The 24543-nt window shown below is 33.9% G+C and overlaps 2 protein-coding genes across 2 annotated transcripts in view; one reads left to right on the plus strand and one right to left on the minus strand.

Moving 5' to 3' along the window:
* Positions 1–5804, plus strand: part of LOC149412327 (transmembrane channel-like protein) — a 62425-nt gene extending 56621 nt beyond the window's left edge. The window contains exon 16 of the mRNA XM_089645704.1: positions 5788–5804. Coding sequence (XP_089501830.1) covers positions 5788–5804 — 17 coding nt within the window. The remainder of the gene's footprint in view (positions 1–5787) is intronic.
* Positions 5805–9061: 3257 nt separating this feature from the next.
* On the minus strand, positions 9062–24088 carry LOC149412328 (sperm-associated antigen 7 homolog). Its single transcript, XM_089645800.1, has 5 exons — positions 23887–24088; positions 15999–16155; positions 12215–12386; positions 10931–11129; positions 9062–10073 (listed from the first exon to the last, which is right to left on the minus strand). Exons 1-5 carry the CDS (start codon positions 23957–23959, stop codon positions 9931–9933), a joined length of 744 nt encoding a protein of 247 aa, XP_089501926.1. The 5' UTR covers positions 23960–24088; the 3' UTR covers positions 9062–9930.
* Between the last annotated feature and the right edge of the window lie 455 nt (positions 24089–24543).

Consider the following 24543-nt stretch of genomic DNA (forward strand, 5'->3'; position numbering starts at 1 on the left):
GGTTTCATCGGGTGAGGTGTCTTAAGGATGCGCCTGCCCACCAGCTATGTGGTGTGCCAGATCGGGGGAGTCTGGTTTGAGGAGACCCTTTGACCCCTTCAACTGTCTCTCTTGATCCACCGCCTTACGCCGCAGTGGGAAGGATAGATTCATACGTCCGTCACTCCTGCACACACATCTCAAGATTACTACCCACCCCCTATACCTTTTTCCTTAACAGAATTTCCTCTCATTCCTTTCCTTAAAAAACCCACCACACAGCATTCCCAAAGATGACATGGGCTCTCAGGGAATTTATTTTTCTCAGGGCCTCATGTGTAGGGTTAATGTTAGATATATTGTATCATACGTATCCAGACATCCAGAATTTTTCAAGAAAATTCATATTTATGCAAAAATCGCAAGAACACTCAAACCCCGAAACCGCTTGATACCGTGTCGCCGACACAATTGGAAATCTTTACATCATAATTACTCAATCAAATGATGTGCTATATGTGATTAATCAAGATAATTACATACCAATATAATAGCAGAACCTGAAACACATCTGAAAATAACCATCCACCACCTCACTCGGAGCCACCAACCCACGAAATGACCACTGCTAGGGAAGCGACTCAGTATTTACGTGGAACCCCCTCCACTACTCCCCGGATGGAATTCCATGATGGCAGGCCGTCTTCAACCAATCACAGCTCAGCATGTCCCATTGAATTTCTGATCAAACAATGATTACAAATTTAAATGTGACTAATTGTGATATCATCAGACTCAATTTACGGAAAAATGATGCAAAATATAACTACGGAATAAATATCAACACCAAGAAATGATTATATGCTAACATAATAACATGAAAAATTATACCTAAATATATTTGTTACTCTTTGGGAAATGTTCAAACCAAAGATATTTAACTTCAAACCCAATATGAAAATTAGTATAATTTATTATAAAATAAATAAACGAGACTGGGGGAGATGGTTTTGGTAGATTGAACTGACTTGGTTAAATGTATCATATTAAAATATAACTTTCCTCTCAACAAGATAATTGCAGAGAGGAAAAATACCTAACCATTTTACTCCTCACTAAAGAGGATAGAACTCCTCCGAGAGGGCTCGATTTGAAAACGTTCTATAAATAGAGAATCAAATTCCATACAAAGTCAGTTCAACAACTACCTCTGAAAGGGAATCCTCTCTCCTGAAAAACCATCTCCAAGTCTCCAAGTATCAAGAAATATTTTCAAGTGTTTTTATTCAGTATTAAATTCAGTTTTTGCCAGTAATAAATTCTTTTCGTCAGCTCAGATCTGGAAATAAATTCCTCTCTGATCGTGGCTTTAAACTCCACCACAAACTCTGCAACATCTACCAAGACTGAAAACGCTGACAAGTGTACCAAGCTACCTTCGTATCTACAGTTATTGTACGGACGGTATATTGTCTCGTACATATATTGTATAGTATAGTGGCGGTTAAAGTAATAAAGCAGGGGATTGTTGTGTGTAAGATTGCACCTCTGCCCTGATGATGGACACTGTAACACTATCCGAAACGTTGGCTAAAGAATGAGGTAGCGCAACACGCTTAAAATTCATTGAACAGAAAAATAGCAGGCACATATTCTCCTAACCGATGGGCAGTCCCAATGAGAAGGCTCCTGGTGATCGGCCCAATCGCTTGCGATGTTTTACGATCTGCGTATTTTAGCCGGCACCTTGATTGTGCTTCGACGAAATGTAAGTGGGGGAGAGGGGAAATTCCCGAGGACCCTGAGGAAAAAGTGGTCACCAGGTTGCTGGAGGAGACGCGGAAGCGCATCTCATTGGAGCAGGCAGGTCACGAGAAGACCGCTCTAGTGTGCATTCGCCTGTCGATATGCACAGACGGGGTCTACCCCAACACCTCTTTGGGGAGAATAACAATGCAAGATATTTTATAGAGTTCAATTCAGCAATAATTGTATAGTTCCCCAACAAATGTATGGAAACTTAAAGTAAGAAAATTGTAAGAGCCATAATGTGATATATTTATTATATTGTGTAACATTACGAAAAATATTAGTGCAGAAAAACTGATATATTGAGCGATGGTATCAACACTACGATCACTCCTCGCATAGCAACCAAATGCTTACAATATTTCCTGTTGAGGTAAAAAGAAGAAAAAAAACACACAAATAATAACAAAATTCTAGAATAAGCCAAAAACAATGGGGAAAAAAACAAAACAAGAGGATTAAATCCAAGAAAAATAAAAATAAAACGTTACAAGTTTGTCATAAATGTAATGATTACAAAGGTAATGATTTATATTTACAGTTCAAGGAACAAATACAATAATAGAATTAAAAAAGGTAGGGTAACTGTGGGGACAGGAGCGATCACACCTAGCACTTGAAACTCAAGATATATATATTTTTTTATCTGACACCTCACAAGAGCGCCCCTGACTGTACAGTGCAAAGGCAGGGGAGCTATGTCACCACCCGGTTGTGCATCGTTGTGAGCTGGGTTAAGATAGGGGGTAACGAGTCGAAGAAATTGTTCATTGAATGAAGCCAACGATCTTGTGTACGTTGAGTTTCACGCACATGCACCGGTGCACTGGGGATCAATGCTCCATCAAAATACCTGTAGAAGAGACTCAGCATGCCCACATTGCGTCTGTGCATCAGAGATGGCAATCGGTCTGTTGGATTGTCAATCAGATGGCTGCCCTCCTTTGCACAAAATCAAGTAGGTTTATCAAGTATTGTGGGGCTCCAGCCCAGAAGTGGCTCCCAAATTCAATTGTTGGGCTTGCTTTAAAAATCTAAGATTATAATAATCTAAGATTACGATAAGATACAATAACTGAATTTGACTTCAGTCATAGTGTTCGCTCAGCCCATCAGCAGTTATCTATTCGTCTTTTTAGTGGTTTTCGTTAATTGAAATATTTTATGCACATAAATAATAAAAACCGTAAACTTTTCACAGGTATTATAATTCCAATTTTGAAAAGACAATTAAAATAATTAGTTTTATGGACAGGTACCTACTTTTTCGCTTGTCTGAACTATTCTGCACACATTCAGTTCCAATTTTTAAAATGACATTTCAAAATTCAAAGCAGCAAATCTGAATTCATTGAACCAGATTTCGCCCAGGAGTAACTAACGCACATCACAGATAACCGAAATTAGTATGTTTGATTATTTAGGGCGCACAGTTTACACCGGCGCTGTGTAAATGAATTCCCTACAGAACATCGGACCATCAAAACCAAGTTCAACTGACTTATGGGAATAAAGAAAGAAAATCAGTTGACATGCAGAAAACTTTCACACTTCACGTGTCCAACGTTCATACCGCAAAACTTAGAATATTAATATATAAATTTCTTATTAACTCAAACGATTTTTGGCATACTATGGCAAGTTTGCAAAAACATCTTGAACGATCGCTTGTGTGCCAAATTTACAGAACCTAAAGGCATGGGATAAACGGTGAAATCTAGGTGGATTTATTGGCTTTAAACCGCAGTAAGCAGTGTTCACATTTTTCCATATTAATATTATGAGGAATTATGTTAATTACATAATATGGTAAATATACACTCATAATATATACACAAAATGAAAAAGTTTTTGGTTTTAAACCACTTTATTTTATTATATACGTCGACCGATTTCGGTTATTCCTAACCTTCTTCAGGACAATAAATATATAAACTAAATTAAAGTACAAAGGAATCTTTGAGGTAAACGAAAAATTAAGTTAATTAAATTAAGTTGGATATTCTTCAATCCCCCAAAGTTTTGCGGTATAAGCCTGGAAGCATAGTTACCACTCTTAATATTCACAGAACAAGACTGACAGCAAATGTGTAAAAGGTGGTAATAAAAATTGGAAACTAATGGTAAAATAAACTTAAATAAAACATACTGGAGAGGATGGCATTGCTGAAATAAATAAAATAACACTTTCGTTTCTTATTAGAATTATGAATTTATTCATTTATGTGAAAAAGTTCAACACACAGTCAACAATAAAGCACATGAGTGAGAAATAAATAAGTCACAGGATTGAAGATGGGATAGCTGTGACAAAAGATATTAGAAAAACATATCTTTGGCTGTGACTGAACTCTATATAATAAACACTAGTCACTATCGGATGAAGAAGGCCGAGCTGCTTCTACTCACGGTGCTGTGTCTGCTTCCACCATACACATTTATATTAACTTGCAAATCCACAGGTTTATGCTTTGAGCATACCGAGTACTGAACTTATAACCCAATATTATGTATGTACATATGAATCTCAGTAATTTCATAAAATAAAATACTTTTTGTTTTAAAACCACGATATTTATTAATTTAAGAACCGACCGGTTTCGCTTTACTTAAGCATCATCAGGGTACAAATTAATACACACATTATGTACTTCTTGTTTAGTATTAATTTGTACCCTGATGATGCTTAAGTAAAGCGAAACCGGTCGGTTCTTAAATTAATAAATATCGTGGTTTTAAAACAAAAAGTATTTTATTTTATTAAATATGTCAAACCACAAAGTGATTGCTTTCTACAATAATACTCAGTAATTTCTTTATAATACTTAAGTTTTGTATAATAAGGAACTAAAGTAAACAATCTTGGATTTTTTTTTAATATTCACCGTCCTTTTCTTTTTATTTTTAGTATCTTTAACCTTTTGAACGCGTTAATTTGCTCCATTTTATCTATACCCGTACGCGGTACATATTTTCAAATACCTATGCATGCAATTAAATGTCAAATTATAGCATTCTGGCATGATTTATTGGACTATATAGACAGAACAGATTATTCTCCACAATATGAAAACAAATCCTCTTGTGTCAACACTCTTAGATGTTTATAAAAACAAAAACATAAAATTTCATACAAAGACGTACCGTATCTTTTGAATGTGGTCCCGCCATTCACTCGGCGTCATAAATAAACCACTCTCGGTGTGTGTGTACTTAGGCCACTGTGTTTATAGACACAAGTGGGACACCATGATCACTTATCATTCTTAGTTATGAAAAGTTGTGAATGACAAACTAGTACTAACGCCATCCGTTGACAAAAATGTAAACTAAAGGACTAAAAGGCGCGAAGAGGCGCACTTGGTTATCGATCTTTTTTTATGAAATACAATTTTATTTTTGAAAAATTCTTGTAGATGTCAGCATCGTGATAGTTCTACAAATGTCAAAGTGAGCAAGAAATACATTTATGACGAAAGAGAGCGGGAATATCGGCCGTCAAAGTTGCCGTATCAACTGTTGATACAGCCGCGTGTGAGTATAGACTTTTTGCTGTAACAACAGTTGATACGGCCGCATGCAAAGAGTTAAAAGAACATTTTCTTAACCAAATTAATTTTTTCGCCATATTAAAATGGAACCTTATCATAGGAGACTGGATCAGATGATGTCACATACCTAGTAGAGAATATATCCACATTAGCGTCACATTGGGATGGGTTGACGAAATAGGCATTTAGATTATGTTGTTTTTTTATTATTTTTCAAAATCGATTTATCAATACCTACTGCATGAATAACCATCATAACCAATATGTACGCAATATAACTAATATTTATATTTTATTATATTTCTAGTCATAATATTTTTCTCCGGAGTTCCTCATTATAAAAGAAAGCATATTAGAGCTTGATAAACTAGAGAATGCTCTTGCCCAAGTGCGATGCATTGCTGAAGTTATTTGGGAATCCAGAATAATGATTTGTTAATTTTTCCAGTTGACCGTGCCCTCTAATGAAATTGATATGAGCGCATCAACTACCAGGTGTACTCTTTTGATTGCTAGACATAATAATAAGAGAGTACGGCCAACTCGGAAACGGTGTCACCAATTTAATTTGCGATCTGATTGTCTGAAGGTGCGCGGTGCCTACTTATGCTTAGAAATTAAATACATGTCTGACTTTGTTTTCTGACTCGTCAATTTGCAAATGAGTACTAAAAAATGTATATTGAAAATGTTTTCTATGGATCGTATTCATACGGTAATCTGTAACACCGTGAAAGACATAAAATAAAGTAAAAATTCGACCGGCACCGTTCTATACTGTACAAACTGCCTTGAAGTACATGTCTTTGATAGTGTGACAGATTGCCGTATGAATACGGTCCATAGAAAAAACTTTCGACATACATTTTTTAATCATCTCATATTCAATCGAGTAATAAATAAAATCAAAATTCTTAAGTGATAACGGATAAAAATTAAATTTTATAAATGAGGTAAATAACAATTGATTCTCAAGTGTAAGGATGGGTTGTTTCACAGAATTTGAACAATTCATCAAATTTCAAAGTTGATTTTTAAATTCTGTGAAGGTTCTATTCATGTTCTATTATTATATCATAACTGGTCAGTTGCTTCACAAAACTGAATTAATAACATAACTTGGATAAAACCTTTACAGAACTTGAAAATAGACTTTGAAATTTGATGAATTGTTCAAATTCTGTGAAACAACTCGTCCTTAACAAAATTATTGTTTTAAATTAAAGTAATGAATTTAAATTTAATGTAGTGCAATTTGGTGAACAATATTTTTGTTGATCCATCTTTTGCCAATATAAATAAATTCAATGGTTTACCCACACATGAACATGCAACGTAGAATTGGCCATGGGAGAAACATGGGTTTTAGTCCAGGCCACATATGGAAATAGTCTGTGTTTGTGATTTGTTGATTGCCATTGCGAAAGCCAAACGAATCAGAAATTGAAGCAGTCTGAATAGGATTGTAGTCTCCGACGGTATCATTGGGATACGTGGCAACAGAACGATTTCTCCCTTAAAGTTTCCGTTCAAAATGGTTGCCTCAGTAACATTTCCATTTGATGACCAAACGTGTGACGTTGTATAATCTGGGTGAGTTTAAATTACGAAGCAGAATTATCGGCGAACCAATATTCAATCGAAGATTGTGTGGTGGCATTCCTGGCATTTATAGTGAATTAAAAAATTTTGTTTGATAATTTACTGCTTCATTTTCATCAACGACAGTGTCGATTGATTTAAAGACATCAGATCACCTGGCTACTACTGTTATATCTAGAAGTTAATTTAATCAACATCAACATTTTTCGCTGCCAAAATAGCATGTTCACTGAGCCAATTATGGTTCCAGTAATTGTTCAGTATGGCTGGTAAGACATTCTCAATTAGTTCAAATTTTGAATTATGTGATTTTGAGGGGTTTGAAACAGTACCTATGGAGTCAACGAGATTATGTCTTTGGCCAATACCATGGAACCGGCGGTGGATAACAACAATATTGATGAGCTTGTGGAAGAGCAGTCAAGAGCTGACCACCGAAGAGCTTATGGAGTTGAACTGTGTTTCACAGCAAGAAGTTATGGAGGAAAGTTTATTAGTGGAGGAGGAAGAAGTAGTAGAGCAAAAAACTTCTGGCGCAATAAGAGAAATACTGAAAGCATGGGAAATTGTTGCATCGTACATTGAGAAGGATCACCCTAATAAGAAGGTGGCTATGCATCTACAAATGTATTCAATGACAATGCTGAGTCACATTTTCACCAATTTTTGAAGCGTCGGCAAAAAAAAAAGTCTCTAAATAGATTTCTAGTAAAAATGAATGAATTATTTGCCATAAATTCATAAATAATAAACAAGTTATTTCGATTTTTTATTGTTTTTTTGCATTCCAGGTTGTTACGCTCCATAACAATTTATGTTTGTAATTTTATTTGAATAAACATTAAAAATAATAAATAAATTGAGCATATTTTGGCATGGAACGCATTATGTATCATATTTTACATTGATTTATATGGGAAAAATTGGTTCGCTGTTTCACATAACAAGTATGTTTCTGGAACAAATTAAGCTTGTTATGAGAGGTTCCACTGTATTAAGCTTGGCCCCGTCATCACTACACAGTATCACATCTTACACATAAACCTGATGATGAACCTGTACAGCTGTCCGAAACATATTAAATTCAAGGATTGTTTTAAAGATTTCTCAATAAGTGATTTTTAAATAATATAATAATAAATAAAAAAATTCTTTTTTTAATAAGTGATACCTACTTATAATTTTTTCAAAATATACTAAAGTATTTTGGAAAATATGAGTAAAAAAATGTAAAAGTACACTTTTGCAAATATGTATATGTATTGATAATAGAGGCAGGTAGGCAGGTACATACGACTTTTAAAAAAACTATTTTGAATATAACGAGTAATGGCTATAAGGAGCAAATTTAGCAGGTCCCCTCATGATCGTTATAACTATGCATGACTATTTAATTATTGAAGATAATATTAGCGATTTTCAAACGAAAATTTGAAACAGAAATATCAGAAAAAGAAAAATTTACGGTCACATCAAGGACTTGAACCCAGGGTATGAAGGAAATGGTTCCATGATAACTCAACACATTGACTATTCAACACACCTTTAAAAAGTGATATAAAGTCATTAAAAACGATGAAAAAAAATTATAATTTAAACCTAACCTAACCTACTTAACCCAGTTAATAAAGTTTTTGTTTCATCACTTTCCATGACTTTATATAACTTTTTAAAGATGTGATGAATTATCATTTTGATGATTTATTCGGTCACCGAAGGAAATATGGTCAGATTAGCTCAGTTGGTAGAGCAGCGCCCAGGCTAGGCAAAGGTCCTGGGTTCAAGACCTAGATGCAACCGTATTTTTTTTCTTTCTGATTTTTCTTTTCCAATTATTATCTTCAATAATAAAATTAAAAAATCATATAAATTGTAAAAATATTTTGAGGAATTTCTATAACCATAAGGTCTGTAACCCATATAACCCTATAACCCATCTCGCATTTTAACCGCAGTGACAATCCATTTCAGGTTTCAACCATCACTAGCAGTTGATTCATTCAACACATTACAAATTGATGATGACATTACCAATTAGGCCTCCAAAAAATGTCAAAATAACCAACCTGAACAAGGTACGCATGGTGAACAAAAACAGCATTATATTTTTCAGTCTGTGTTAAAGGTATTTATTGTATCCTTATATTTCATAATAATATTTGAAGAAGCAGTGAACAAGTGAAACATAATTTTTAAAGAAAATTTAAGGTATTATTAGTTCGGAGTGGCATACCTTTTTTTATTTTTGCGGTTACTATCCAGAACAAAAACTGAAAGATTAATCATTTTAAAGCAGAAAAGTTTTTTTTCTAATTCTCTTAGGTTTAAGTGTCAGGAAACAACTTTTTCAATCCAAATATAACATTACATACAGAAAAACCAAAAAATTCAGAAAAAAAAGAGAGACGAACACATAAAATCCTTAAACCTTTTGTTCTGGTAAAAATCCGAAAGAGGAAAACATACAAAAAGAAAAACTATCGGTACACGCCTGAAACATACTTCGAAATATACATATATACTGGTAATAATAATTCAGCTAAATAATTAACTAAAAAATACAGATTACTCTTTCAATCAAAGAGATATCACAGTGTGGATTGAAATAAGATTGATGCTCAGTCAAACTCTCAAATCAACTGTTTCTTCATTTGTTCAACAGAATAGCTCGGTTTTTAACTGTTCAGATTATAGAGACTACACGGTATTTTATTTTATTTTTTAAATTGTCAAATTCATTATTTCTTATTAACTCTGGTTAATCCCAAAATTTTGGTTCAAATGAAATAACAAAAAAATTGATTGTTTGATTGTACATAAATAAATTAAATAAACGGCTCATTTTACAGGAACATCATAACAAAAAATAAACAAAGGATTTCATGTTACACGGATTAAAGATTAAATTAATACTTCCACCAGCGCATAATGAAAACGCCGATGATACTAAAATATCAAAAGAAAAATTAGTTTAGACAAGTAATAGTAGTTAAATTGAAGAATCGCTGTGTTGGTGGTGGTCATCGGTTGATGTGTATGATGAGGAAGCGGGGGCGTTCTTGGAGCGTTTGGCTTTAATGTCCATCATTGTCTGCTCGATGGAGCGGTGGTCTCTTTTCAAGCGGCTAGGCACTGGAATTAAATCATTTTATTAATTATTAATTAAATTATTTGTTGCACAATAAATTAAAAGGGCAAGACAAGGAATAAGAGAGGAGAAGATTTTTTATGATTTTGAGTGACATGTGAGATAATTACATCATTGAAAAGCATGTATTATAGCCAGAACAGCAAGAAAAAAGTTGTCATTTGCAGAAAGGGCGTGATTTAGTTTGCTAGAGTAGTAGTAGTAGTTTGCTAGATTTCTGGGATGGCTTGCAACAACACATTCGCCTCCCGCACTGTACTTCAATTCGGACGACGCTAGGGAATGGTCTTTTGTTTTTGGACAAGTGAACTGAATTGTTTGATTTCATAAGAAAAGTTTTTCACATTTTTTTCTAGAATTTGTGGGATTTATTTTCTAGAATAGGAGTGAGGTCAGTAAATAGTTTGATGCTTTCAATGTTTATCCTTTATCCCCGATTAAGTACCTTAGGTAAACTCACGTACGAGTGTCCGGAAACTCATAGTACATGCAGGGAACTGGTGAATCTACATCACATTTGCAGTCAATTTTGTGGTAGATAAACTCTTTTTGAAACAATCTTCCATCTTTGATTTTTGAGTCAGAAGTTATTAAGTAAAAACAAATTAAATCAGTCGTTAACAGGTCACAATATCAGCTGTTTAACGTCTTTTAAAATGCGTTGAAGCATTTACTTAGCTCCAAATGCTTTTAATCCTTTAGTTTATGAAAAAATGGAAAATGAAGTAAGATAATCCTATGAAGTAATATTTGTTCAGTGCCCTCGAGTTGATTTTTCAAAAAAACAACGCAATACAAACAATCCAATTTTTATCATAATAAAATAATTATTATAGCAAACCTTCTCCGTAAGTGTCGTTGGTGCATGTTTTCTGGGGCTCAATTGACAGATTGTTATATTTCTCTCCATAGTGGGTGCCGTTGGGTTTAAACTTCTTTCGGTTTCTTTCTTCTTTTCTGGATTCGGTTGGCAGGCATGGGACAGTTTCAGAATCAGGGCAGAGTGATGCTGCAAATTCTATTTGCTTCTTCCTTTGCCTCTGCAATAAATTATTATTAATGTCCATAGTGAACAGTTAAGAAAAATTATGAAAATGTAATGAAGTTCTATTTAACATCTGACCTAGAAAGCTGAAAGGGCTTATTACGAATTATAGTAACTAGTAATTAATTTTATAAAACTCCCTCAGTGCTTAGTAATTTTATTCAAAATTATGTGAAAATTCATGCCGCAAAGTTACACATACGCCAAGAAAATAATAGAAAAATCATCCTGACAAGATGCTAAACAGGTTAAACACATTTAAAATCAAGACTCCAATTGAGAGGGACCAAACCTAATCTCTACTTATAATCAAGGCATAACAAAAATTACACATAAGCCAAGAAAATAATAGAAAAATTATCCTGACAAGATGCTAAACATTTAGTTAGACATTGCTATCATCAGTGATGTCACGTTTTATCTGTATTGAAATAAATGGGGTTCGCGAAATATAAGTTTGTTTTATTTTTAAAACACTAAATTGAGCTGTAGAAGTCGGGCAGAAACCAGAGGCAGAATGAAAGACTTGTACTCCAGTAAACAGATTCACATTGCGGGAGACAGTGGGACAGTACTTCAGTAGATATGTGTGCTACTGTTAGCAGTGAAAGCATAAATTTATAGTTGTGGTAAATGTGAAGAAGAAAAGAAACACTGAATCAGTTGGTGGGACCACATTTATAGGAAAAGGCGGTGATATCTGGAGAATTATCTTGTTAAACCAGAGGACATCGCTAGACTCTCAAACCTCAGTCACACGGAACATTTCGACGTTGTTATGTTGCCGCAGCGAGTGATTGTACCTTCTTCCAGCCGCTAGTAGTACTAGTACTCGTTATTACTCATAGCGAATAGCTTGTCACAAAGCAATTTCAATGTTACTATTCAAATAGCAGAGTTGAAATTGCACCTTGTGGCAGAGGATTCAAAGAGGCAGGGTTTTTGTCGACAAAAATTAAAAATTACAAAAATTACCTCGAGGTAATAAGACAAAATGTGAATGCTTTAGCCGACTATCAAAGCAATACAGTTTGTGTTCCAAATATATAAGAGTGGATACAATGTTAAATGTTTCCTTACAACAGTTTCCATCTCGGCAGCAACGAGGGCATTCCATTGTCCCCCGTTATTTCTGCAATGCCTCTCATCTTCTGAGGGCCCAGCGTCTTTTGTGTATAAAACAGTGTATCGGTCAACTTCATCTTCTCCAAAGGAACAAGCCATCAGTCCAGCCACATCGGCCACATCGTAACTGAAATCATAAATCAATATTTGTTAAGCAAAGGTTCCTTTATGCAAAAAAAAATTTCCTCTATATGTATAATGAAAGCATAAGAATATTATGGAAAGCTAATGCCTGATAGATACTCTATATATAGTCTAACACTAAGAATCTTGATCTAACTCGTCCATGAGAATTACTTGACCTGACTCCTTATAATCTGTATCATATATTCCGAATACAGTGAAACTCGCTTAAGAAGTTTTCCAAGGGATCGGAGAAATAAAACTTCTTAAGCAGGAAAAAAATGGGATCCAAATTTGGCAATTTTCAAAATTAAGTTTTTTTTTAGTAGTATTGTATCAAAACATTATGTATTTTTAAATTATTAGGTAAAATGAATTAAAAAGATTTTATATAGTTCAATCTGTACTTTCATATTTTTCAGTCATGGCAAACATAAAAATCTCAAGCCACCACTGATAAAAAAGCAAATGTACATTTTTATCAAGATAAAAATTGAATCTGATAAATTTGGATAGTGAAAGCGAAAATGCCGATGTCAGCGGGTAGGTAAATATTGGAAACGAAAAATCAATATTCGATCGCATAAAACTGTAAAAAATTACTCAAATATGCCAGCAATTGAGTTGGCCTCAGAAAACGTGGTCCATCTATCAGCAAATACGTATTCCCTGTGTTAAAGAATGGTTAAAAATCGATCATTAATTGAAGTGTAAGAAGTAGGTATTTACAAAAACAATACTCTCAATCTAAATAAGTGATAATAATATTCAGTTAAGTAATTCAAAAGAAAAAGACCCGGCAATAGAAAATAAAAATGACAATTCTAATTATTAATGTTGTTCTTATATTGTACGGCAAACTGTCAATTATCCTGATTTCGCTGGTAAAGAGACAGGACTCGAATGCAGGCGCAACTCGTTGCCGGAATTTGCGTGCTTAATTACGAAACCTAATTTTTTTTGCATTTTAATCTTTATAATGCCCAGTAAATAAATCAACAGAAAAGACCGTCGATAAAATAACAACTCTGAAACAAACTGCCGAATACCTACACGATGACATATTCCGTACAATGTCTTTGTTTGAAAAAATCTCAATAGACAAAATACACTAGGTAGGTAGGTACATACGTGTCGGGCAATGTTGGGATAGCCTAGTGTTCACGGGTGAACATGATGTCACAGGTCTTACACGCTATTCAAATCGTAAGCTAATTAAATAAATATTTATCATTGTCGTGCGCGTCAACGTGGCGCACGGAAGCTCTGTTTACGCATTTTTAAATTGAATATAATTGATATAAACGAAACAACCAAATGGAAAACACAAACAACTGATGAATAAATATGGCAAATCTACGTAGTTGCGGATTCGTCATAAACGAAGCTCTGGCTTTCATCCAACAAAAGGTTGAAGTGATGGATGACATTAGTCTAACCCCAGTGTGTGATATGTTTTCGGAACAAGATATCGACTACGCAAGAACGTATTCTGGGCAGGGGCGGTTCTTCCCATAGGTCAATTGGTGTTTGACCCACCAAAATTATAAGACAAAATAATAATAAATTATGTGCATCAAAACAACTGGTTTTATTCTTAATTTATTTGAAATGCACTGCGAAATAGCAGAGCTGCGAGCGGCGGCGCCAAGTGGCGAGAATTGACATCTATTGTCTCTAATAAAAGCTTTCATTCACAAGTCCACACAATCCGTTGGGTCAATTCAAAGAATGTCCCCGACTTTGGCATCTTCTGTCTCTATAATAAAATATAGCCATAGAATAAACGAGATGGCACTATGTCTTTCGTCTAAGTAAAAATTAGGTACCGAAGAAAACTTAAGGACGCTTCATGGCAGTGAGATAGGTAGCACGATGAATTATTAATGTGACCTTTACCTTTACGAAAATAGCTTCATCTTAAACACCTATTATAATGTTTCATTGAAATAAAAAAAGAAAACCTCTTTCCGTAAAATATTTGCTAATTGGTCGTAGGGACAAGTAAGAAGTAGGGCGACGATATGACGAGGTATCTCTTCTTCAAAAATAAATACAATTTTCACCATAATATGTATACACATCTGTCCAGATGATGGACACTGCGAGGCTGTCTAAAATGTTGGCTTAACCGGTCAGCAACGTAAGCAGATATACACGATAAAATAACGATAGCAGTCAAGTACAATAAGCGTGTTTACACGTCAACGCGTGTGTTTCCACAAAAATCGTCATAACTCCGTTATTCTTCTAGTGACATCCCTAAAACAAAAAGTAGAATATTCGTATTGAATGAAGCTTCACATCTCTATTCAAAGTTATCCATAGAAACCCGTAAAAAGACCTACTCAGTGGAAGCAAATTTTACCCGCCAAATCGTAAAACGACGCCAAGAAAGCCGTTTGACGTGCCGACCCGCCTCGCAAGTTTAATTGTTTTTTTAAAAATATATTTTGTATGAAATGGTCAAAAAGTGAAGTGACAGAATTGTTTATTGTACATTTGTACGATGAAATAAGTGTTTTTTTTTTACATTATCCGTGATTTTAGTATCGTTTTTACATAAAACATTACAGGTGAGTCATTTTTACAATTTTTTCATGTTTCCATTCTAAATTTAAATATTTACAAATGTTAATATTTATTTATGATACAACAATTTGAAAGCCTATTTTGTAACCTTTCTAAAACAGTTTTTACTATTCGGCTCCGTTCAGTAATGTTTCATTTATAGAGCTTTGATTGTGAGGCGGTAATAACACAACGTTTTCGTGAAATTGACATTTCGATAAAGACATCTTAGCTTCAAGTTCGCGAAAAGTCGGAGGGGTTAAGGAGGAAGAAGTGCAACACGGCATAAAGCCCCAATAATCAAGAACAATAATACGGCCGTAAGAATTATAAATCCAAAGGTTGACTTAAAACTAATTCTAGATCTGAATCCTAGCTGTGTTGCTAAACCTCCCCCATCAGCTATGTATCCATAGTTTATTTTTCTTTTTTGTTTATCACGGGTAATGGATTTAAAACAACTGAGAAAGAATTTAAACATCGACGCATAAATTTGAGCTTAGTAAAATTTCACACTTAAACAGCCATAAGCACTGCATCATCCGCACTGATAATCTTTAATGTTTACGTAGTGTTTTCACATATTGTTAATGTTAACAGAAAAGCAACAATGTGGCAATATTCAAACAGTCATTTAATATAAATGTGTTAATTGAATTAGGTTTAAAACTAAGAAACAATCGCATGAAATACGTGTCATAACATATTATGTATTATGAGATTTATATTGTGTAAAGAGTCCATAAGCTCTAAGATTACCGTACGGAGTTAATCACTGAGAATAACTTATATTAAAAAGGGAGTAAGTTGATACAGATAAATAAGAATATGTAGATTCTTGCTTGTGTAGTGGTGTACTCTATAGTAGTACTAGTGCAGGGTAAAAGAGGACTGCAGGCAGATTTTCCATGCATACTCGCGATAATACAAGTGAGCTCTTGAAAATGATTTGGCTGTACTTGATATGAGAATTGAACTCGATATATTCTTCGCTAGGAAAGGATTCTAGAAAAATACTGTAAATGTAGTGGGAAACTTAGCATACATGATATTTCTGTATATCCTGTCCATGGGCGGGAACTCGATGAATGGCCTATTGGCCTTACGGATGAAGTCTGCAGTCTGCTGTTCCACCTTCTTGCGAAACTTGGTCAGGGTGTCCTTTTTCATTTGCTGAGCGTTTTTCTCATATTTATTTTGAGCTGTAATGAACAAATAAGAAAACCTACTTTAGAATGACAAATAAATGATAGATTAGTGAAGCGGGAAAATTGTCTCCCGCCAATATTACAAAGCAAAACATGATAATTAAAAAATCACATATTATTAGCATCAGTAATAAATACACAATACAAACCTGACATTATGCAATATTAAAATAAAAAGTTTTTGCTGTTGCTAAACACGCTAATTTAAATCATCGTACCTGTACATGCGTCCATCGTACATAGTTACTTTAAAGGAACAGCTGTTTATCACACAAACGCTTTGCAGATTATTTAATAATATTAGTATTACAAAAAGAACGCAGCAAATTCTTACTAGAAGAATTGGCTCTGGTATGAACTTTGTGGCATCACACTAAATCTTCATTTAGTAAAAGAAATTACATGTAACAGGCTCCAGATCGATTTAATAGCCTTCCAGAAGACATTAAATCGTCTAATTCCTTGTGTACTTTTAAACAGAATGTTAAATTATTTGTGCTAGCCGAGGATTAACAACATTTTTTTCCATCTGTGTCTTTTTTAAATAAACGGCATAATATGTTGTATATGTATAGTTTTTCATCTTTGGCCTTTTATAATTCAATTCTTTTTTCTTTTCATCTTGGTTCTTTTTAAACTAATAGATTTTATGTTATTTTACAATCAAATATCAATACATGATCACCGTACATGTTTACTACATTATATTAAAATGAATTGGCTGGAATTATTTAAGTAGGTACCCATTTTGTTGACACATTAATGCAACAATATTGTTCTTTCAATATACAATCTTTGTGTTATTTTGTAAAATTATTAGCTTCAACACAGGCTTGTCCAAGTGAGGTTAAAAATTCCAGCTTAAACAATGATACAATGCAAAGAAACAATAAAATAAAAACAACATTAAAAAAAATGCTTACTGGAATATATTTCTCAGTTTATTTTTCATGAGAATATTTTCGCAGTGCATTAAGTTATTTTGTCTCAGCAAAAAAAAGTAGAAAATAATATCACACAGCAAAAAATTCAGTGTAGGTATATAAATATAATAACCAAGGGATTAAAAATGAACCACTGTAACTTTTCAATATAAAAACACCAGTTTAGGTACAATTGTGCATCTGCTTTAAATGCTCTTAAAAAGTTATACAAGAAGCAAGGCTAGCAGTCCACAATCGAGTGCTGATACCAGCCCTGATGTATGGTAGCGAGGCATGGAACTGACAAAGGTAAAATGAAAGTAGGCCGAGATAGTGTAGAAGTGAGATCCCTGAGGCCTATATGTGTAAAACCATATTTGTTTGGCTCACAAATGTGGAGATACACAAATAATGCGAAGCTGAAGAAAGCATAGTGAACTAGAGATGGGTCAATCGATCGTTTTACATGACCCACAAACGTAATGAGCGGGTCGCGAAAACCAGCTCTTTAATCCCCGACGCGAAACCCGATTAACGTCACCCGGTTAGTTTCTCTTTCTTTTGACTTAGTTAGGTTGTAGGTAGTATAACTAGTATGGGAAATTCCAAACAGATAATGAGTCAAAATTATACAATTATACAATATACAACAATAAATATCACTGACAGCTGTCGAGTTTTTTCTGTGTCTTACTAGAAACTTATAAATAGAACAAAAAAAAACAGTGTTTTTAAACAAGTTTCAGTATACTGCAACATAATTTAGTGCACTACGTTTATCTATTAATAATCATTTCGAAATCATCGTAAATATTCACCATTATTATAAAATTTATAAATCAATTTGTTTAATAATCAATTGTGCACAGTGTTCCCTACGTCTCGCTCTAACAAGTAACAGGATAAGGTATTCTCTCCCTCGCACTTACTGGATAACACTTGTGGACGCTCCCGCTACCTACTTGAGTTAATTACCTGTACATTGCGAGCAGGGTTGTCACTCATATTATTTTCTTATAAAAAAAAAAATTTAAATTTAACTTTCGAAATGAATAATAATGAAGCAATTGCTTTCCTAAACAAAGCTAAGGAGGAGATTAATAGCATCCACAATGCCATTACCGATCCTGTCTTAAAAATAACAAAAGACCAAATGGCAAAAATACTCAGTAAACTTTCTAATCTATCTGGAACTATGCAAGACCTAGGAGTAACTGTTGGAGTTCTTGAAGGAAAAGTTATGACATTCGAAAAAATCATTGAAAAGAAAGTATTACCACAGGAAACAACGCCAATTTGTGAGGTGCTCGCTGAGATAGAGGAACGCAAGACCCGCTCGAAGAACATAATTTTACTCAACGTCCCCGAGTGTAATTCGAACTCAACTACAGTGAGCGTCTTGGAGGATGGAAAAAAGGTATTAGCAGCTATTAGTGAAATTAATAGCGAGTTCAATCTAGAAGATGTGAAAATTTACAGGCTCGGAAGTAAAATTCCAAACAAAACCAGGCCAATTAAATTAGAATTTGATGAAGTCAAACAGGCGAAACTAATACTCTTTAACAAAACTACTCTGTCCAATGGAATTATAATCAAACCTGACAGGACACTACAACAAAGAAATCACTTAACTGACCTCTGGAAGGAATTAGAAGAGAGGAAAGAAAAGGGCGAAGTCGATTTACGAATCAAACATTTCAACGGAATTCCCAAAATCATCAAAACCCAAGCAAAAAACTAAAAAACAAACAGAACAGATTTTCTAGACTTACAGGATATTATCAAAATGTACGGGGAATGCGTACAAAATTGCACCAACTTAAAACTAACTCCCCAATCTTCTCACACGATATTCTGTTTTTAACTGAAACATGGTTAAATGCTGATATCAGCTCGTCAGAATTAGGCCTACATCAATATACCACATATCGTTCTGATCGAAATTCTATTACGAGCAAAAAGTCTAACGGAGGAGGTGTGATGCTGTGCGTATCCAAGAATATATCATCTACTAAATTACCGGTAAAACACAAAAGTGTTGAACAAATTTTTGTATTGCTCAATATACCTAATGGAAAAATTATTATTGGCTGTGTCTATATCCCACCTGCATCGGATTTGCAAACGTATAAAAATCACAATGAGGACATAGAAGTACTCAAATTCAAATATCCTAAAGCAAAATTCATTATTGCTGGTGATTATAACCTTCCTAACTGGACCAGCCAAGATGACAACGGACCTGCTACAAACCAAGCCGATTTACAGTGTGCTAAATGTAGTGAAATTCGTGATATGTCTTTATTTTTGGGACTAACTCAATCAAACAAGATTTTCAACTTTAACAATCGAATGTTGGATTTAGTGTTTTCAAGTGATTCGAAAATAGTGGTTGAGCTATCCGACGAATTATTATTACCATTAGATCAACACCACCCACCGTTGGACATTATCATAACAAATAGGCCTTTAACATCTTCAAAAAAAACAAGTGTCCCATCGTATAACTTTTCCAAAGCTGAATACCATCATATTACGGAGTACCTTGCCCAAACAGATTGGTCCTTTTTAGATGAGGAAAATAATATAAATGATCAATTAGAATACTTTTACTCGATTTTAAATACCTCTATAGAACAATTTGTTCCCAAGGTTAGCTTTACATCATCTAATTATCCGAAATGGTTTACAAGGGAACTAACTAATTTAATTAATAAAAAAAAATGTATCCACAGAAAATATAAACATACCAGAAATTCTAACGATTATATAGCATTTACTAAACTACGAAAACAATGTAAAGAATTATCAATAAAGTGCTATAGTGACTATGTTAACGTAATTGAAAATGAGGTACATCATCACAATGTGAAAAAATTCTGGAATTTTACTAAATCTCAACGAAAAGACAACTGTGGATATCCTAATAGCATGTTCTTTAAAGAAAAATGTGCCGACAGTATTGAGGGTATAGTTAATCTTTTTGCTGACTCATTTAAAAGTGTCTACGACAAAGATATTCCCATCAAAGCAGTCTCCAGTACGTCAGTGGAAGAGTCATTAAACCTAAGTCAATGTTTCATAAAATTAGATTCCATAGAAAGAAGCATAAAAGCACTAGATAGTAATAAATCTGCTGGACCGGATGGTATTCCTCCCATATTTTTAATAACTTGCATTGATAGTTTGATATATCCCTTACATAAACTTTTTAACAAATCCTTAGCGTCTGGCTGTTTTCCGGCTCTGTGGAAAAAGAGTTATTTAACGCCCATTCATAAAAAAGGCGACAAAAGCGATATATCTAACTACAGACCTATTTGTATTATGTCTGCTTTACCCAAACTTTTCGAGTCATTAGTATTAGATACCATTGTAAAACCTATCAACAATATTATTGTTCCTAACCAATATGGCTTTATCAGAGGTCGATCTACCTTAAGTAATTTAACTATCTACAATAATTACATATCTGAATCGCTCAGTCTGAAACAACAAGTGGATTCTATATACACCGATTTCAGTAAAGCATTTGATAAGGTTCGACATCATATTCTTATATCCAAACTCCGACTGTTAGGCATCAAAGGTAGTTTATTGACATGGATTATTAGTTACCTCAGTAATAGAGTTCTTTGTGTCAGGATTAATTTTATAGAATCCTATGTATTCGAGGCCACAAGTGGTGTCCCGCAAGGGTCCCACCTTGGCCCAATATTATTCTTAATATTCATTAATGACATTGTAAACATATTTAAAGATGTACAAGTCCTACTTTTTGCAGATGATCTAAAATTGTTTAAAAGAATACGAAATATATATGATTGCCTAATTTTACAAGCTAATTTAGATAAATTTTTTAAATGGTGCGAACAAAATATGTTATTTTTGAACATTGAGAAATGTCAAGTAATACGATTTTCCAGAACTCATTCTCATATCTTACATGAATATAATTTAAATAATGTTAAATTAACACCAGTATCACAAATTCGTGACTTGGGAGTTATATTCGAATCAAACTTAACATTCACAGCGCATATAGATGATATAACTAATAAGGCTTTAAAGATTCTTGGCTTCCTTTGTAGAACCCTAACTGATTTTAAGTCATTGGATTGCATGAAAACACTCTACATTTCACTAGTTAGAAGCCAAGTGGAATATAATTCACCTATTTGGTCTCCTTTCTATAAAGTACACTCTAACAAATTAGAACGGGTTCAACACAAATTTCTTAGGTACTTAAATTTCAAGCTTAAAATTCCAATAGAAAACATTAATTATGTAAATTTGATGAATGGACTTAATTTAATTACGCTGTCTGACAGAAGAACCATTTCAGACCTAATTTTATTATACAGAGTCATGAACAACCTTATTGACAGCCCTGCCATCGTTGCTGCTATTAAACTCTATGTACCGACAAGAAATACTAGACAAAATACAACATTCTTTTGCGACACATATAAAACCAACTATCAGTCAAACTCACTTACCAATAGGATGCATGATTTGGGCAACAAGTTTGGTGGTATTATAGATATATTCCATGATTCCCTTTATAATCTTAAATTCAAATTAAACCAACACTTTGTGGAATCATACAAATTATTGTAATAGATTTAACGATTAGATATGTTATTGTAATGTTTTATATTATATTTTGTTCTTTGTTATTGTTAAATATTATGTTGTTTAAAATGTTTCTTTACGCCATATTCTTCAAAAACTACTTGTATATTTTTTTAAAATTCTTCACTTTTATAACTCTTAGTATAAATTCTAACTCGATAACTTATGTAAAACTTATTTATAATCTATGTAAAAGCCCCTATGGGCGTATAACAACAACAATAAACAATAAAAATTCACCAACCTTAAACATTTCATAAACTCATTGCAAAATCAATTAAAAAAAAAACAATAACTACATGAAAAGGACGTCAACGACAGAAAGCTGCAAAACATTTCAACTATTCAAAAATAAAAACTTTTGTCAATCTAGAGTTATTAATTTCTTTTCCAATTAAATTATTTTACTCGGTTTTACGCCCAGCCGGGCTTTTACGTGGATTTTAAGAATAGAATATACCTAGTCAGCCATCAAAAATTATACAAAAAAATTTTGAAGCATGATATAACAGGAAACTGATAAAATGCATATGAAACAATATTAGTAAGATATGTAACAGCAACATAAAATAATATAGTAAAAACACTTAGGAGCTTTGGATATGTGAAACAGTGAATGGAAAGAAGTAGTCTGGATCCCGAAAGAAGACATTGGCAAGACCAAATGAACCAAATGGAGTTTGTGCCAAGACAGTTGTATGGCAGTCTATCTTCTCTGCCTACCCCTCCGGAAGTGATGGGTAGTTAGTAGCCCTTTCAGAATGTATACACTTGGTGCGCCTGGTGTTCTCCTGCACCGCATTTGTAGGGCGCCTATGTGTTTCCTTTAGCTGGTTTTTATCATTACTCTACTAAGACAAGTCTTGCAGTATTCACCTTTAAGTGATCCTCGGAGTGTATTAATATTGAGTATGCTAAAAGAACCTGGAAAGATTACACATGTGCTCCCACAAGACGTGTTCCAAAAGTCCAGAGGTAAGTCAGTTTCCAATTGTAACTAAATGTTAACCTGCTTCCCAAATAGTTGTGTCAACTTAAAAGGTTACCAAAAAATATTGATTACAGTCCACAAAATTGATTCGCATGCGATGTCCGACTACAAGGGTAGTGTCTTCGGCTTAAAATTAGTGTTGCCGAACAAAGTAAGAGTTTATCAAAAAAAAAATCATTCATCACAATGTTATCAATATAAAAAAAAAAATGTATTTACAATATCTATTACATATTATTATCATTTAATTATTTAAACATTGAAGTAAAATGCTCTTATCTACAAAAACAATACAAAAATTACACTCATTTATAATTTGCATAAGTTTACTTATAGCAATAACTGAGAGTGTAGAGTTTGAAAATAATTTCCCTCAGGGCCTATGTCATCTTTGGGGATGCTGCATGTAGGGTCTTTTTAGAAAAGGAAGGGGAGGAAGTTCTGAGAAGGAAAAGGGTATGAGGGTTGGGTATCTGGGATCAAAATTAAGCTTGTAACACTAGCGTCCTTGAGGTGATTTTTCCCAAAAATCATAAATAATAAAGCTATTTGTAATACAATAATTATAATATATCAATGTTTGATTGCCAATGGTGTACCTATAACAGGTGACCGTATTATTGTTGTAATTTTATTTCATTTCAAATCATAATTCTTAGTCTCTCAAAAACTATGTTACATCCCTCCCTACCGTGAGAGAGCTGACCTGCGAAACGTAAAACAACCAATAAAAATATTATTTTTCGGTCTCATTATCTCAAAAAGAAATGAATCATACAATTAGTATTACAAACATAATCAATCACTAAGCTGACAAAATGTATCAACCTTGGTGTCATTGCTTTGCTTATTTCACTAGAGCGTTAGACAGAGCATTAAAGCCACATGACATGGCCCCTGTGTTCTGTAAAACAATTAAATAATCATAAGAATAATCTAGCTACGGTTTTTGACACATTTTGTTTGGTAACACGAGAAAATTTCCAAGACGCAAAAGGGCATAGCTTTGCTAAAAACTCTCCAAACAATCCATAGGATAACGATGCAGTACAAGAAGATAAAATACTACGCAATACAAAGCATCTACACGCTACAATTTCATAAGAAAACGCAGGTAACAATATTTCGCTATACCATGGCCGGTAAACGATGCGGTATTATGGTTAACTTTCTTACCTATCTGCTCCTCGCTCTTGGGCGGCGGGGCGTTCATAGAACTCAGTATCGAGTCCAACAAATTAAAACTCATGTCGACAGATGAAATGCACTAATTACTAACAAATCAATATCCAAACACACCGTCGATTCCGATTAATTTACCAAAACGAGAAGTCCGCGAATTGTCAATGATTGAAAATTCATAGACAAAACGCACCAGAGATTTGTAGAGAAAAATTCAACGGACAATCAAGGTAGTGATGGGCAGGATCGAAACATTTACATGATCGATATATTTTAATCTAAACATTAAGTGAATCGATTTAATCCCTCAAAGTTGAGCGGGAGTAGTAGCTACGGAAGAAAACTCTGGTCTGAGGCAGTCAACTCTTCAAGAGTCAAGATCAGCAACATCATCAGCTATAGGCAGACTCATGGAACCTTGTCAAATATAAAGTTTGGTGATCGCGCTTTCAGAGCATCTGGGCCGAAGGCGTGATATATATATAAATAAAAATGTAAGCGTTCGTTTGTTCAATATCATTAATCTCCAAAAGTCCTTCAACGATGGCTTTGAAATTTTGACACGACGTTGCATTCGAATATGCGTGTGTTTTTATATACCTACCTATATTTTACAAATATCAGCTGTGACAGGTAAAAACATACTTATGC

The sequence above is a fragment of the Hesperophylax consimilis genome, chromosome 23, assembly GCF_061612785.1.
Source record: "Hesperophylax consimilis isolate HC1 chromosome 23, BYU_Hcon_1.0, whole genome shotgun sequence".
Lineage (NCBI taxonomy): Eukaryota > Metazoa > Arthropoda > Insecta > Trichoptera > Limnephilidae > Hesperophylax > Hesperophylax consimilis.